The following is a 17,265-nucleotide window of genomic DNA, read 5'->3' as shown; positions in this document are numbered from 1 at the left end:
GTTGGTTCTTCCGAGGAAGAACAACCAGAAACCTTCGTGCATATATTCGCTGCCAAGAAACAACACTCTGCAGTCGTCGTCCTCATCGGTGCTGTCGCCGTGGTAGTTCCGGCGGCAACGCGTCTCGTCGAACACCTTGACACTCATGTCCCTGTCGCCAAAGTAGGAGAACAGGAGGACGAAGCCGGCTTCGAGGCAGTGGTAGCGCGCGAACTTCTCCCAGCCGATGTGGAGGTACAGCTTGCTGCGCGCGTCGTAGATCATGTCGACGATCCACCGACAGCAGCCGCAGCCATCCTCCCGCGGATGCAGCGAGCGCGAGCGCTCGTCGCCGGCGACGTAGTCGGCGAAGGAGTCCGGCAGCCTCTTGATGCCGTGCGGGTCGCCCTTGAGGACGACGATGAGCTCGAACATCACGGCCCCCTCCTCGTCCTGCATGCCCGATGATGATGACAACAATGGCGTCGCAGGCGACGGCGAGCATGTAGCTCTGCCGCGGCCGTGGCCACGACCAAGATCACGGCCGCGAGCTCGGCCTCCTCCTCTACCAACCATGGCGGCGACTCTCGAGATGGTGGCGGCTAGGGTTAGGGAGAGATGCGCTAGGGTTTCTGTGTGAGAGGGACGATGAGAGGCGACCCTTTTTATAGGCCGGAGGGAGGCGGGGGAGCGGTGGCGCTCATTAACGCTGGAACGCAGAGCTAGGCGCGATGAGACGCTTCGCTGCGCCTCTGTGGGAACTGCACCGTCGCTGCGCGGCAATAACTTCCGTCGCGAGGTAGGCGACGATTAGGTTAAAATTCAATGTGTCGCTGATGAGTCGGCCCCACCACTCCCCGCCTCGCTTTTCGGTGTGTCTGACGTCCCTGGTGCATCCCCTGCGGGGCGGGGACGGGCTCGGGGCTCCGGACACCGTATCGGGGTGCGCCGGACAAAAAACGGCTCTGGGGGACGCGGCTGGGAACATTTTTTTGTCCGGCGCGCCCCAAATCCCTTTGGGGGACGATTTGGGGGACGCAACTGGAGATTCTCTTAGACACGGCCTGCGTTATTGCTCTGACGCTGCTAAAAGTTGTCCCGGGCCAGGCCCAATAGGAACCTGGAGGACGTCAATGGTGCGAAAAACGAAAATGGTGCGCGTGGGAGATCGATCGGGATGGCGGAGAAACCAAAATCGTCGGTTGGGTTTCGCGGCGGAGCTAGTGTCACTATGTCTATCCAGTCACCTCCTAGCAAAACATCCGCTGATTCCGTCAACTCTGGCACGGGAAGGTCGGTCTTGTCCATCGCAACAACGCGCTGGTAGCCTTCATCTTCGGCCCGGGCTCCGCGGGCGAGCTCTTTTTCTTCTACGAACCCGACTACTTACCTTCGTGCGCAATGGCAGAGGTACACCACCGTGTCCTCCCCTACTTCCTTTCTTGCTCCCTGTTTTCCCCCACCGTACTCATCTTGAAGTATGGATACCATCTGCCGTTGTTTCGTATCTTGCTCCGGGTTTGCCCCCACCGTTAGGGGATAGCCCGTACGGTAGATTTAGTAAACACTCATCTTAGATCTAATTGAAAAGGTCGACTGGATGAATCTGATCCATCAGGCAGCAACACTGGTAGCTGTGATTCAGGTCTAGATCCTCCTCCTTCACAAAAGTCCAGTTAGGTAAGCTACTTATCCGATAGTGACTTATGGTCATATGCCTCTCTGAGATAAGGAGATGATTTTCAATCTAAACTAAATCCACAACTCGAACGATGTAGTGGTTGTCCAGATGTTTCAGATGAAAATATTCCCCTTCTATAAACTTGTAAAGAGGTTTAGGCAGAGATGACTATTGCAAGATAGCATCAACACCTTTGTGAAAGAGTAAGTTTCTATGTTCCTTCATGTTGTTGGCCATAACCAGAATTTCAGAGTAAACCACAACACATTCAGGAGATCCATAGAGACGGTTTCTGCTATTTCAGCCAAGTCCTTTATGCAATTGGGGAGCTCGGGTAATAGATGACCAAGCCACCTTCTGGTGAAACACAGAGCAAGATACGAAACAGCAGCAAATGGTATCCATACTTCAAGGTGACACAAATATTGCTTTGTCATTTGTTCAGAATACCACAATGCACAAAAGCATGTTTCTTTGTTCGTATCATGACTATTTGTTTTTGTCATTGGAGGAATGTATTGGCACAATTGATGGTACTCATGTGACTGTTAGAGTGCCAAAATACAATCAACAACATACAGAGGAAGAAAGCGCAACGCTGGCCAGAATGTGCTTGCTTTTGTTGATTTTGATCTCAAGTTCACATATGTGCTAGCTTGTTGGGAAGGATCATGCCATCATGCAAGCATTACTACTGACAACATGTCTAGACCTGATGGGATACATCTACCTGATGGTAACTTCTACCTAGAAGATACTGGCTATGGTTGTCGGCCTGGGATTCTACCATCCTTCAGGAAAACCATATATCACCTGAACGTGTTCTCTTCAAGGAACTGACCGCATAATGCAGATGAGTTGTTAAATCTAAAACAATCTAACCTCACAGTCACCATCGAGAGGGCTTTTGTTGCATTAAAAAAAGGTCCAAAATACTTGACCAGAAGCCATGCCACCCTTTTCCCACTCAAGTTAAGCTTGTTCTTGTATGTTGCATCCTTCACAATTGCATTCTAGGGTGTGGTATCAATGACCATGTCCCATATGAGCTTGAAGTTACTCCTGATGAAGTTGAGGGTGGCCATGGTGTCGAGCACGACCACACCCAAGCTTGGAAAAACAAGAGAAATGAGTGGGCACAAGCATTGTGGACACGCAGAAATGAAGTGCACGATTGAGAAGGAAAAAATAAGAAGAATAAGGTTGCCCTTTCCCCACCACCTTGATCGCCATTGATACGTACTATTCCCCGATCTATACTGATAAACTGCTATTCTTAGTAGTTAGGGCTGGATTTAAGTACCCGTAGTCGCAATGAACTGCTAGTTGCTATGTGTGATGAATTGCTAGTCACTGTGTAGTTGATTTCATTTCTAGACAATGTGTGTCATGTGGTGGTGTACTCTGTTACTGTCACCATTAAAGAGAAGAGGTCCCCGTAAAAACTCGATCGCCAAAAAAAGAGGTTACCACAAACATAGGTTACACACAACCAAACATACAATCTTGCATCGGCATATCGGTTTGTGCATACGTGCGGGCAACAAATCATCAACATAAGAAATGAGCAAGTGTTGGCATCCGGGGTACCAAACAAAGTCGTTTTGCTCTGGCCATGCCCCTCAGGAGCTGAAAAGGGAACTCATGCAACCAATCACACCCAAGAACTGCAAATGGTCAAGTTTAAATTCTGTCTTACATGGCCTGTAATATGATGATGGATTCTCAGTTTGCATCAAGGGGAGACTGACCAAATGTACATACCACATGATAGAAAAACAGCTAATTGACAGTTTGTACGAACAGCAAAATTAAACTGAAGTTCTGGCCTCACAGGGTTATTGAACCGGCTACCTAACGCAGCTAGCTATGGCGCCAACATGAACACATGCATCAACTAATAACAGGCTGATAGATTATCCAAGAAATTAACCTTGTCCTCACTCCTGACTAGTCCTTGACGTCCTGATGTGATATGTTCCATGAAAATCTTCAAGATTTTTTTTTTTGCATGCATGCACATGTTTTCTTGTTTTGTTTCTTGTCGATTCTTGCGGACTACTTCAGCTCGGCCGGGTCCAGCGAGCCGATGTGGAGCCCGGCAGCGCCACCGTGCCGCCGGGGCGGGCCCATGCCAGCGTGCACCACGCCACCGGGACCGACACCCAGGAAGTCCCTCGTGCTCAGCTTGCCGTCGTCGATGGGGAAGCCGCCGCCGCCGAACGCCACTGTGCCACCACCCGTAGTAGCAGGAGCGCCGCTCCCGTTCGCCAGGGAGTTCATAATGAGGTCATGGAACGACTGCCTCTCGCTCGCAGACGACGAAGACCCGCCTTCTCCGGCACCACCCCTCATCCCAGGGCCACGCATCAGCCCGGCGCTCGCGTTGTGGCTGCTCGTCGTCGCGCCCATCTGCGCCGCTTTCTGCAGCAGCGCCGTCGCCGACATCTGCGGGAGTCCGCCGCCTGACTCAGACGAACCGAACAGCGAAGGGAAACCCCCACCACCGCCGCCGAGGAGGCTGCCATTGTTCTCAGCATTGACGTTGCCGTTTCCGGCGCTGCTGTTGAATTGGTTCTGGAACATGACACGCCCGTCCTGGCCGCCGCCGTTGCCCGAATAGAAGCCAAGGTTCAGGAGGTTGTTGTTACCGTTGCTTCCGCTTGCCTGGTGTTGGTCTGGAAGTTGCATCAGGCCGTGGAAGGCCGCGGTCGACTTGCCCTGGAGAAGAGAGCTCTGGTTGCCATGGGAGCGGTGGACGTCATCCTCGGCGAAGTCCTGGGCGGCGGCGGCGCCGAGGTAGTACGGAGAAGACGAGGCGGCCTGGGAGCGGAACATGGAGGATCCCGCGGACTGTGGCATGAGGTGCTGGTCGAACTGGCCGCCATTGCTGCCACCGCCAAGGTTGTGGATGTCCATGGCCGACGCTGAGGAGTGGTGGCCGGACTGGTCAGGAAAGCTGCCGACCGGCAGTTGTTGGGGCATGCCGGAGAGAGTGTTGAGGGCGCCCATGTTTCCGACGCCACCGTATAGGCTGGCGCCGATCGCCGGCAAGCGCGCGCTCTCCTGGGCCAGCGCGTCGCAGAAGGCGCGGTGGGTGATGAAGCTGTCCCTCCTGCACGCGTACGTGAAAAAATGTCAAAAACAATTTATTACGAACGGTCGGATGCTTAAATGTGATTTGCTTTGCTCGAGTGTGAATCACACTACAAATTTTTGATTAACTTAAAGCATTTTCGAGTGTTCGAGAACACATAACGTGTACAATGATATATGGGTGGTGTAAGTGATTTATAGTGGACAAATACAAACAGGGGCGAATATATGTTTCGAGCGATTTGAGATTTAGGCCTCGGTCCTGCGTTATCAAAAACACATAAGTGTACTGAAATGGGAGTGGTGTAGGTAAAAACACATAAGTGTACAATGAAGTGGGAGTGGTGTAAGTGTTTTATAGCGGACCGATACAAACATGGGCTGATATATAGTGGACTAATATAAACATGGTTTGTCGCTTAGGATTTAGATCCAGAGCCTTAGCCTGCCATTAGCCCCACCTCTCCATACATAAAACATATACTATATTTTTTGTGCATTCCCTAATGAAAAACATGCTCTCACTAGATCAATTGCACATCCTATGAAGTTATAACTTATTGAAAACCATATGCACAATTGAGAGATTAAAAAAGATAATTGACTAGTAGCAATGTATTGCATCAAAACTATCGTTCCACTGATTAATGGCGATCTGGATATAAGTTTACTAATTTATTGAGTGGAATCGCTCCGTGCCCGCATGCTATATATACCTCGAACCTAGCAAAACCCGAATTGTACCAAGTAATCACGCTTTGATGCCGTATTGCATCAAAAGAATTGTTCCACTTATTAATTGTGCTTGTTATAAGTTTACTTATTTATTGAGTGGAATCGCCCGGCACCTGCGTGCTATATATACCTCAAATCCAGCCAAATGCTAAATGCACTAAGTAATCACGCTTGAGGCAGGGAGGATATCTTTTTCGAGTTGGCAATTAATTTCTGTTAACTGGTTTTTGTTATGGAAAACGCTGTGAAACCCCCGGACGATTTCACGCTAGCGTTCCTCCGGCTCCAACGCCTGACGCGTGTCCCGAATCGTGGCAGAGAAAAAAACAATCCACCTTATCTTCTCATCCTCCTCTTCTTTTCCTTTACTCGGTCCTCTCTCAACCGCTCATCCTCCTCTTCTTTTCCTTTCTCAGTTCTCAACGAGAAATTTCCTCATCGGGATGTACTCCGGCACCAACCTCCGGCGCTCCTCCACCTGATTTCTCTCTGGCCCCATGCTCCGGCGCTCCTCTCTAGCCTGCGCGCCGCCGCATCGCCACCATCTCGCTATTCCCAGTCTCTCACGTTCGACTCGAAGACGACGAACACAAAGGGCAGCCGGTGCCGCTGCTCCCATGGGCGGAGCTTGATGCTCACATGGACATCCGGCCTTTCTCCGACGAGCGGCCGGCCTCCTAAGGGTCGCCGGCGCTGCTCCTACGGGCAGCCCTGGATGCTCCCAGGGGCGGGCGGCCTTGCTCCCACGGCCACGGGCCGCCAGTGCTGCTCCCAGGGGCGAGCGGCCTTGCTCCCACGGGCGAGCGGCCTTGCTCCCACGGGCCGCCGGCGCTGCTCCCACGAGCGGGCCTGGATGCTCCTAGGGGCGCGCGGCGCTGCTCCCACGGGCGGGCGGCCTTGCTACTCTAGGTCGGTTGCTCTGCTGCCATAGACCCGAGGCGTTGCTACTCCAGGCTATCGACGTTGCTGCCATAGGCCGGTGGCATTGCTACCCTAGGTCGCCGGCTTGCTACCCTAGGCCGGTGGCGTTGCTACTGTAGGTCGCCGGCGTTGCTGCAAGCGACCACGCTGACATTGCTGCAAGCGACCACGCCGGCGTCTTCTCCGGCTCCGGCGACGGTGCTACCATGGAAGTCGGCGGTGCTGCGAGCGAATTGCTTCTAGGGAGAGGGAGAAGATGCTGCCGGGACGGGATGGAGGTGCTCGGCAGGGCATAACGGGAGTTGCTTCCAAGTGAGGCTCATCGGAGGACTTCGCCGGAGCTTTTTGTAAAGCCACCGGCCGGCGTGCATCTCGCAGAGGAGGTGCGGCGGGGAGGCGAGTGCTGCTACCGGAGATGGAGGACGCCAGGACGCCAGGATGGCTTTTGCGTGTAGTTTAGATGGAGTGCCGGGGGAGCGTGCGTTTATTTGTTTTGACCGGACACGTGTCGCCCTTTCCACCCGGGGGATCGTATGTTTTGATCCCCCGGGGGACGCCCAGCGCTCCCCTTTTGTTATTTGTAGTCTTGTCTTGCACGTGTTTACTACACTATGTTTATTGCATATAGTAACTATGATTAGAAAGGGTGTATTGCCATTTTATATCCTTTTGACGAAACAATCTGGCATTGCTTAACTTGCTCACCACATTTTGGCATTGCCAATTTTACATGCATCTTCCTATGATTTGCTTTTTTTTTTTTTTTTTTTTTGCGAAACACAGTACAATTAAAGACGCTCATACATACGCGCACACACTCACCCCTATGAACGCACACACGCATACCCTACCCCTATGAGCACCTCCAAGAGACTGCGTTGAACACCCTTTCTAATCATAGTTACTATATGCAATAAACATAGTGTAGTAAACACGTGCAAGACAAGACTAGCACACACTGTATGACATGCATCAAGACCAATAGCCATGCTATTAGTGTGAAAAAAACATGCTCTCACAAGATCAATTGCACATCCGATCTACTTATCACCTCCTAACTTATTAAAATTCACACATACTATCAAGAGATGAAAAGGAGAATTGACTATTAGCAAAGAAAAGTTGACATGACTAGTACTAATATATTGAAGCAACTTGCTCGTTCCTATTATTAATTACCATCGAATTATATGTTTACTTATTTATGGAGTGTAATCGCTCCACACCGTGAATCCAGCCAAAACGCTAAATGTACCGCTATATACACCGTGGACCCGGCCAAAACGCTAAATGTACTGAGTAATTATGCTTGAGGCCAGGAGGAATCTTTTTCGAGCTACCAATATTAGTTCCTATTAAGTGGTTTTTGGAAAATGTATCCAATGAAATTAAAAGCAAAGCAGAGTTAGATGCATGTCAAATTAACAATGCCAAAATGTGTTAAGCAAGTTAAGCTACACTAGATTGTTTTGTCAAAAGGGCAATCAATCATCCTTTCTAATTATAGTGAATATATGTCATAAACATAGTGTCGATAACACGTCCAAGACAAGACTAGCACGAACATATGATATGCATCAAGACCTATAGCCATGCTATTAGATGGAAAATCATGCTCTCACAATATCCATACATACAATCGAGAGATTAAAAAAGACTAGTAGCAATTTTTTACACATGAATACTGGCAATATATTGAATCAACTTGATTGTTCAAATTATTAATTTCCACCCAATTACATGTTTACTTATTTATGGAGTGGAATATCTCCGCACCCACGTGCTATATACACCGCGGACCCGACCAAAACGCTAAATGTACTGAGTAATCAAGATTGAGGCCAGGAGGAAATCTTTTTCACGCTAGCAATATTAGTTCCTTTTAAGTGGTTTTTTCGAAAATGTATCCAACGAAATTAAAATCAAAGCGGTGTTACATGCATGCCAAATTGACAATGCCAAAATGTGGTAAGCAAGTTAAGCTACACTAGATTGTTTCGTCAAAAGGATATAAAATGGCAATCAAACAACCTTTCTAATCATAGTGGCTATATGCCATAAACACACTGTATTAAACACATCCAAGACAAGACTAGCACACACATATGACATGCATCAAATCCTATAGCCATGCTATTAGTGTGGAAAAACATGCTCTCACAATATCGATACATACAATCGAGAGATTAAAAGAGAATTGACTAGTGGCATTTTTTTTGACATGACTAGTAGCAATGGATTGAATCAACTTGATTGTTCCAATTATTAATTGCTATCCAATCATACATTTACTTATTTATGGAGTGGAATCGCTGCGCACCCACGTGCTATATACACCGCTTACCCGGCCAAAACGCTAAATGTACCGAGTAATCACACTTGAGGCCAGGAAGGCTAGCAATATTAATTCCTTTTAACTGTTTTTTGGAAAATGTATCCAACAAAATGAAAAGAAAAGCAAAGCTAGATGCGTGACAATGAGAAAGTGTGGTAAAATTAGGCAAGGTTTCATGACCACATCAACCTAATCACAATCACTATAGGACATCAATCAATCAAGGATAAAACACATTCATGTAAGACAACACCAGCATGCAAATGTACATGACACATGCATCAGCTAGAGCCTCGGCAGGCTAGCTTTGTGGCTAGTCGACCGGATGGTGCTGATTGATAGCTGAAAGCAGGCTATGCTAGGCATGGCCAGCAGTAGTACGTACTTGCCACTTTGCCAGTTGCCGTGCATCGTTCACATGAGAAGGCAAGGAAGCCTGCGTTGCTGCTACTGCTGCCATGGCTGGACCCCTTGGTTGGATTGTATGCAAGGAGGAGAGAGTGGCAGCGGCATGTCATCACGTGAACAGGTGGGGGATCCATCGGTCGGTCGATGCAGACGAGAGAGTGTGAGAAGAGTGCGGATTCCGAGGTGTAAAAAGGCGGAACTGCCGCCAGATGACCATGTCAGGACGTGTGAGTGTTTTAGCATATCTCTCCAGTCCCCTCCCGACAAGGGCGATTCACGTGGGAGCAGAGCCATCGATCCACTCTCTCTCTCTCAACATGCCCTTCTATCTCTCTCTCCATCCCTTCCATTCTCTCTCTTATGGAATCCAATCCTACCAAAGCTAGCTGCTGCACACACTCACACGCCCATCCTTAGCTAGGTTCTACCAGCACCCAGCAGTAACAGCCCTAACCCTAGCTATCTATCCTACCATCACATCACCCATCAAATCGACTCCTCGTCAAAGTTTCATCATGACCCAATCATTCATCCACGCATAGCATATCCAAATCGGAAAGCAAACAGTACATAACATATGAACTGTAATCGAATAAACTGAAAATGGAAGAAAAATATTTCGCCAAGATCGAGCTCGTCGACCGATCGATCGATCGATGACACAAACGTACGTACCTGGAGAAGAGCGTGCCGCAGTCGCAGCGGTACTCCCTTGTGCCGCAGGTCTTGGAGTGCGCCTTCCAGTCGGACTGCACGGCGTAGCGCTTGGCGCACTTGTCGCACTTCCACTTCTTCTCGCCGTGCTTGCGGCAGTAGTGCTTCTTGATCCCGGTGAGGTCGCCGAGGGCCCTGGCCGGGTCGTGGTGCACGCAGGTCGGCTCCGGGCACAGGTACACGCGCCGCCGCAGCGCGTCCTTGGGGTTCTTCTGCTTCAGCTTCCAGGGCAGGTTGTGGCCACGGCGGTGCAGCTGCAGGTTCTGCTCCCGCTGGAACCCCTTGCCGCACACCTCGCACACGAACCGGTTCGTCGCCATCAGGGAGCGCGGCGACAGGGCGATCACCTCGGCGTCCGGATCTGAAGGTCGATCGATTGATCAGTCATCATACTACATAATCACCTAGGTTAAAAGGAAGAAGAGATGGATGGATTTGTTACTTGGGTTGCCCGGCTGGTTGCGCTTCTTCTTGGGCGCCGGCGCGGCGGCAACGGGAGCGGGAGGCTGCGCGGGCACCATCGGCTGCATCTGCGCGTCGGAGAGGCCGAAGAAGGGAGCGGACGAGGCGGCGGCCATCGGTCGACTAGAACAATCAGCTACTCCTTCTTCCAATTGCTTGTTGTTGGCTTCAGACGAGCGCTGCCGGCCACCGACCAGTCGTCCAGTCCTAGTCTGTCAGCGAGTCTAGAGAAGAACACAAGGCGACGACATGGGATCGATTAAGTGCAGCTACTGCTTGCTTCCGGCGGCGTCTTGTGGATCTACAAGACAAAGACAAGCAGGAGAGGATCGATGAGAACAGCTTCGCCCGTATGTACGTGAGAAAGAAAGACATAAATATGACCAGGATCTAGCTAGCAGCCTGCTAGCTGTGGTATTGAGGTAGCAACCATGTACAGGACAAATCCAAACCATATACCATGCCATACCCCCTTGCGAGCAAGAGAACAAAGCAAGGGAGACGCCAAATCCACAGGTAACACTCACGCACGCAACACTCGCAAACAAGCAACCCAAAGGAACACTGGTGGAAGCACGCACCGCGCCAAGGTAGGAGAAGACTCCGGGGAGAAAATGGCCCAAAGCGCGCCGATGGAGAGGTAGAGAAGTGGAGATTGGGGAAAGGCGGGCAGGCAGTCAAGGGTTGGAGGAAAACGAACCACCCCAGCCCCTCAAAACAACAGGAGCAAGGAACCAAAGGAGCGATGGATAGACAGCAAGAGGCCGAGACCAGGGAAATATATAAAACGCCGCGTGATTTCGATAGGAGAATTTGAAGCTAGCGAGGACATGGTGCGAGGAACCCTACCCGGTTGTTGCTTTCCTCCCCGGCCGCTTCTCCTCGCCTTGGACTGGAGTCTACGATATCTGCTCGTCTGGTGCGCGTGGTGTGGGAGGATGGAGGGATGGAGTGGTTGCAATGGGCTGGAGCTAATATATTGCCTCCCGGCGATGAGGACAGCGACGCCCACGCAGGAGGAGGGGCTCGCGAGGTGCGCGCGGGAGTGGGTCCAAGGGTCGCGTGCACGGTCTCGCAGTTTGATTCTACCTGAAGCATGCGTCTAGGTTCATCAGGGCCGTTTGTTTCAATGATCCAACGGTCATATGGAATTTTCTCGAGGTGGCGTGTGTGGGGACAGGATGGCCGGGTCATGAGAGCCGTCCGTCCGTGCACGTTGTTATGCGACCGTGCGTCGATCGCGTGCAGCTACCCAATGTATGTACATTCATGCCTTGTGTGCTACTACCTGGCTATTTCTCCGTCGACTCGGATGGACAGCGCACGGTAGCTGCGAGTGGAAGATCTACCTTTTGGCCAAGGGTCTCACATATACGATTTTTCTTTGAAACTTTCGCAGTGTCGGGAAAAATATTTACCGCTGTTGTGATCTGAGTTTTTCCGTTTCTGCTTCTTTCTTCACACATGTGTATGATATAATCACATTTTTAGGTGGGGTCCACCTCATCCTGACGCTAGCTGGTTCCGCCTCTAGCAACACACGAAGGTGCATCGATGAGTAACGGCGTAAACGGGGCGCAAGGTCCATAGATCAGATACATGGTCGCCTTTGGCAACACAAACGTCTAAGTTCACCAGAACCGTCGGTTTCTCTCATCACACGGCTATGTGGAACTCTCTATCAGCTGCGTGTGTGTGGTGAGGATGGCTAGGACACCCCGACCGTCTGCTTCTGCACGTCATCGAGCATGGTTGTGCGTCGATCACATGTAGCTACATATGTATGCACATTTGTGCCTTGTGTAGTATATACCTCTCAGCGAGGATGCTACTGGTAGGAGGTTTCTCCATCGACTGAGATGGACGACGCACGACGGTTGCAAGTGGCAGCTCTAAATTTTATTTGCGGTGTGGGGTAAAATATTTACTAGGGTATATGAGTTGTTTTTTCTGTTTCTTCTTCTTTGTTCACGCACGTATGGTACGATGGCATCCTCAAGCGGGGTCCACCTTACACTAACGCTAGCTAGATCCACCTCTAGCAAGGACACAGACGTAGGTGTAGATATGTAGGAGTAACGAGGTCCACGAGTGATGAGGACATCCCTACCTCACTACTACCTCCGTCATTAACAAATGAAGATGAACCTGCTGTGAAGCTCAAGTCCAATGAAGTTCGGATTGGACCAATTACAAGAGCTCGTGCGAAGCTACTTAAACAACAGGTGAACTTGTTTCTAAACGGTACTTTGATTGATGAGAACTTTATACTCGCCTAAGTCCTATTACTTATGTATCATCGGGTATCAAGAGGAGACATGCATCGCACGAGGAGAGGAGCAAACTGGACGTGAAGACGGACGTCAAGAAGGCCGTGAAGCCGGACATGGAGCTGGACATGAAGATATCTCATGGACGCACGAGGAGGAGCGGGAGGAATGCGCGAGAGGAGAAGAAGAAGTCCAGGCCGGTCCGGAACCCGGTCCGACCGGCCCCGGACCGGCCAGCCCGGTCCACGGCCCGGTCGACCGGTCGTAAACCGGCCACCAACCGGAGGAAATTTATCGTATCGGGCGAGACCGGAAACTTCGCAGCTTCCCGGTTTCCGACCGGTTGACCGGACCACCGACCGGACCGGCCGGTTCACAGCCCGGTTGACCGGACCACAAACCGGACAGCCCGGTCCACGGCCGGTTGACCGGATCCCGCACCGGACCGGTCCGAGTCTGTCTCGACCGGATCTATTCTCGGGTCGGTTATTTTTGTATCTTTTCGACCAGAACTCGTCCCGGACACCTATATAAGTGCCCAGGACGCCCCTCTAGTTGCTTTAGACCACGTTTAAGATAAACCCTAGTTCTTAGTTGTTTGCTCTGCAAAACTATTGAATTCCCTACACCATATTGCTTGGATATTGTGTAGATCCTGTTTAAGTCTTGTGTGATCTCGTCGTTCCATTGGGAATTAGACGGTTGCAACTTACCGCTTCGTGGTCGGCGGCTACGTGCGCAAGTGTGTGGAGTTGCGAATATCTTGCGGGGTTGAGAGCCGTTGCATCCGGCGACAGGGACCAATCGAGAGATCTCGTTGCGTCATACAAGTTATCATCCACTACATCGTCGTGTTTCTCCGCTGCCATCACCCCGTGATCATCATCACCACCGTTGCTTCATCGAGAAGATCGGGCCACCCCTTATCATCTTGGTATCGGATTTCCAGTTTTCCTCGGTAAGCTATCCACAATCCACCCCATAGTTGAGTTGTGAGTGTTGTCCTATCCGAAAAAAACCATAAAAAGTTAGGGTTAGGGTTTGCCATCGCCTTAGATTGCACTAATTTCGAGTTTTAGTTGCTTTTCGTAGTTGTTTTTGCGTACCTTTATCTTTCTTCTAGTAGAATTGTTAGGGTTTGTGTTTTCTTTTCATCTCGTTTGTCATCTAGAGTCGGCTTTTTGTTTACTCCGAGTCCACATAGCATACAGGTGTGTTTGTCCAAACCATAGCTACAGCCTTTCGATATACGTGACTAGGAACTTCCCCAGAAGAGACTAGTTTTACCGCTCGACAGGCTGCTCATTAGGGTTTTGGTGCTTTGCATATCTTGTTGGCCGTGTTATCAAGGAGTTGAGTCTTAAAAAAAAAACAGAGAAAATTGAAAAGAAGCAAAAAGAGCTACATAGCTGCGTGTGTTATACAAAAAGAAAAATACAAAAAGAAAAGTGTCGTGCTAGTTGAATCAAGTGAAAGGCCTAAGTTTTCTTTACTCGCACCTGTAGTTGAGCAATCTTGTGTCTGTCGCGTTGAGCTTTGCTAGCGTCCCTCTTGTGCATTGCAACCTTTCCCACATATAGTTGCATTGCCCCATTATATCGCCTTGTGTGAGTATCATTGGTTGTCTACGGTCAGCCGCTAGAGCTTGTTATTGGTGCAAATAGGTAGCCTACCTACAGCCCCACATATATCCCGCTTTGTCGTGTGATTGTTCTTATACCCTTGATATTCGCTTCGCTACATCCGTGCACTAGTTGTTACTACAAGTGGTAAGCAACACTAATTTACTTTGGAACGGTAAGATTTCCTTTTCTTATCAGTTTTGAGTGAGTTGTGAGAGTACCACCATATATTTTTGATTTAGTGCACTAACCTACTAATCATGTCTCGCTAGTGATACTAAGATTGTTAATCAGGAAAACAAGAATTCGGCAGATATCATCACATGGAGGGAGTATGAAGCTCTTCGTAACGAGATGCGACGTGAATTCCGCACTAAGGATGATGAGCTTAAGGATACAGTTGATGAGATCAAACAGACGTTGGATGCTACTAATGTCACCGTCACTGGATTGGCTGATCAAATGACCGATATACAGCGCAATCTTGCCGATATGCGCCTCGCTATTGAGAATTTGACTGCACAACAACAACAAGACGATGATGAAGATCCTGAGCTTGACGATGACGCACACAATGCTCGTGGTGCGCCTCGTGATTATCGTCCGCGTGGTTGGGCTCCACTTGGCCGTAATGGTCGTGGGCAAGATGAAGAAGATGGATTGGGTAAGCCCAAGTTTTCCATACCCAAGTTTGAAGGAGGAGCTGATGTTGAAGAATATCTCACTTGGGAGCTCAAGATTGAGAAGTTATGGAGTTTACATCCCAACTACTCCGAAGATAAGAAGATCAAGCTTGCTTCTTCGAATTTGATGGTTATGCATTACGTTGGTGGGATTCTTTGATTCGTAACCGCGACGAAGATGGTGCACAACCTATCCGTACATGGCGTGCGATGAAGGAGGTTATGACTTCTCGTTTTGTGCCTACAAATTACATGCGGAATATATTTGATAAGCTAACACTATTGAGGCAAGGTGTGAAGACTCGTTGATGAGTACTACATGGAGATGGAGATGCTTATGCAGCGTGGTCGTGTCCGTGAGTCTCTAGAGATGACAATGCAGCGTTTTCTCAATGGATTGAAGTATGACGTTAAAGGCATTGTTCGTCATTACACCTACACCGATATGAATCAATTGTTACATCATGCAAGAGAAGCTGAATCACAGCTTGGTCGAAGAAGCAAAGGTTAAAGGACGTGCTACGGGAGCTGGGCGTTTTACACCCCGCGCGCCCTCTACGGCGCCGGCACCGTCGACGCGCTCCGTTCCTTACTCTACTCCGCCTAGTAAACCGGTCTCCAATGTATCTAATGCAAAGAAGTCCGAATCCGCGGCAAGTACGAGTGGTTCTGGTGTGTCTACAACGCGCAACCGCGATATGCTTTGCCATACATGTGGTGGCAAGGGTCACTTCAAGAGAGATTGTCCTAACCGCAAAGTCATGTTTATCAATGAGGACAATGAGTATGAGACTGGAGATGATGTTGATCCAAATGCTCCAGACGATGATGCCTATGACACTGATGGTGAAGATGCATATCCTTCTGATGCTCGTACCATTGTTGTGTCGCAGCGTGCTCTTAATGTGTTGCCTAGTACATCTACTCAACGTTGCAATTTGTTCCAAACCAAAGCTTTGGTTGGTCCTGACAAGGCTTGCAAGGTCATTATTGATGGCGGGAGTTGCCGCAATTTAGCAAGCAAGGAGTTATGCACCAAGCTGAAGTTGAAGTATCTACCGCACCCGCATCCATATTATATTCAAGTGGTTGAGCGACAATGGTGAGATGAAGGTAAACCATATGGTGCGTGTTGAGTTTGAGATTGGACCGTATAAGGATTGCATTGATTTTGATGTGGTTCCTATGACGGTTTGTCACCTCTTATTGGGTCGGCCTTGGCTCTATGACCGTTCGTGCAACACAATGGCCGAGCCAATACATATCACTTGGAGTACAAGGGCAAGAAAATTAACTTACAGCCTATGTCACCACAACAGATTGTCAATGAGTCTCGTCAGAAGATTGAAGTGAATTTGGAGGATGCATCCATAGATAGGCGAGAGAATTGTAATACCGTGAGTGATATAACGAAAAGTGAGAGAGTGAATTCCTTAGTCTCATTAGTCACCAAAGAAGACATGAGAGAATTTCGTGAGGATCCTACGGCCATGCCTCTTGTGCTTTTGTACAGGGGTACGGTTTTGGTTTCTAACGACATGACCCCTCTTCCTCTTGGTGTTTCTAGTATTTTGCAGGAATTCGGCGACGTGTTTCCGGAGGAGGTACCCACAGGACTACCACCATTGTGAGGTATTGAGCATCAAATTGACTTGATTCCCGGAGCATCGCTGCCCAATAGGGCGCCATATCGCACTAATCCCGAAGAGACGAAGGAGATACAGAAGCAAGTACAAGCGCTACTCGACAAAGGTTATATCCGCATAAGCCTTAGTCCTTGTGCTGTTCCTGTTATTCTAGTTCCTAAGAAAGATGGTACTTGGCGTATGTGCGTAGATTGTAGAGCTATAAACAACATTACTATTCGATATCGTCATCCTATTCCCCGTTTAGAGGATATGCTAGATGAATTGAGTGGTGCTGCTGTGTTCTCTAAGATTGATTTGCGTAGTGGTTATCATCAAATTAGGATGAAAGAAGGGGATGAGTGGAAAACAGCCTTTAAAACAAAATTTGGTTTATATGAGTGGTTAGTAATGCCTTTTGGGTTAACTAATGCACCTAGCACTTTCATGAGACTAATGAACCATGTTTTGCGTGAATTTATTGGCAAATTTGTGGTTGTATACTTTGATGACATATTAATCTACAGCCGCAATGAATCTGATCATACTATACATATTCGACATGTTTTGCAAGTGTTGCGTGATAATAAACTCTATGGTAATCTTGAGAAGTGCACATTTTGCAAAGATAAGGTCATATTTTTGGGTTATGTTGTCTCTAAGCATGGAGTAGAAGTAGATGTGTCTAAAATTGAAGCTATTCAAAATTGGCCTACTCCCATGAATGTGAGTCA

General features: G+C 49.0%; 1 protein-coding gene across 5 annotated transcripts; it reads right to left on the bottom strand.

The window, feature by feature from the left end:
• Nucleotides 1–3,328: 3,328 nt before the first annotated feature.
• LOC124652438 (protein indeterminate-domain 5, chloroplastic-like) lies at nt 3,329–11,266 on the bottom strand. 5 transcript variants are annotated; one of them, XM_047191449.1, is made up of 4 exons: nt 11,181–11,266; nt 10,312–10,632; nt 9,831–10,230; nt 3,329–4,775 (listed from the first exon to the last, which is right to left on the bottom strand). In XM_047191449.1, exons 2-4 carry the CDS (start codon nt 10,445–10,447, stop codon nt 3,719–3,721), a joined length of 1,593 nt encoding a protein of 530 aa, XP_047047405.1. In that variant the 5' UTR covers nt 10,448–10,632; nt 11,181–11,266; the 3' UTR covers nt 3,329–3,718. The 5 variants fall into 5 exon arrangements, with proteins under 5 accessions (XP_047047405.1, XP_047047404.1, XP_047047403.1 ...); XM_047191448.1 differs by lacking the exon at nt 11,181–11,266 and adding an exon at nt 10,863–11,128; XM_047191447.1 differs by lacking the exon at nt 11,181–11,266 and adding an exon at nt 10,913–11,128.
• Nucleotides 11,267–17,265: the final 5,999 nt, after the last annotated feature.

This window comes from Lolium rigidum, chromosome 5 (genome assembly GCF_022539505.1).
Source record: "Lolium rigidum isolate FL_2022 chromosome 5, APGP_CSIRO_Lrig_0.1, whole genome shotgun sequence".
In the NCBI taxonomy this organism is placed as follows: Eukaryota; Viridiplantae; Streptophyta; class Magnoliopsida; order Poales; family Poaceae; genus Lolium; species Lolium rigidum.
This window is presented reverse-complemented; position numbering and strand designations above follow the sequence as displayed.

What these genes read in the sequence shown, in the direction of transcription:
- LOC124652438 (XM_047191449.1), bottom strand. Translation starts at nt 10,447, where the DNA reads ATGGCCGCCGCCTCGTCCGCTCCCTTCTTCGGCCTCTCCGACGCGCAG. An exon ending in CAACCAGCCGGGCAACCCAA is followed by an intron (nt 10,231 to 10,311) that starts GTAACAAATCCA and finishes ATCGACCTTCAG; the next exon opens with ATCCGGACGCCGAGGTGATC. An exon ending in TGCGGCACGCTCTTCTCCAG is followed by an intron (nt 4,776 to 9,830) that starts GTACGTACGTTT and finishes GTACGCGTGCAG; the next exon opens with GAGGGACAGCTTCATCACCC.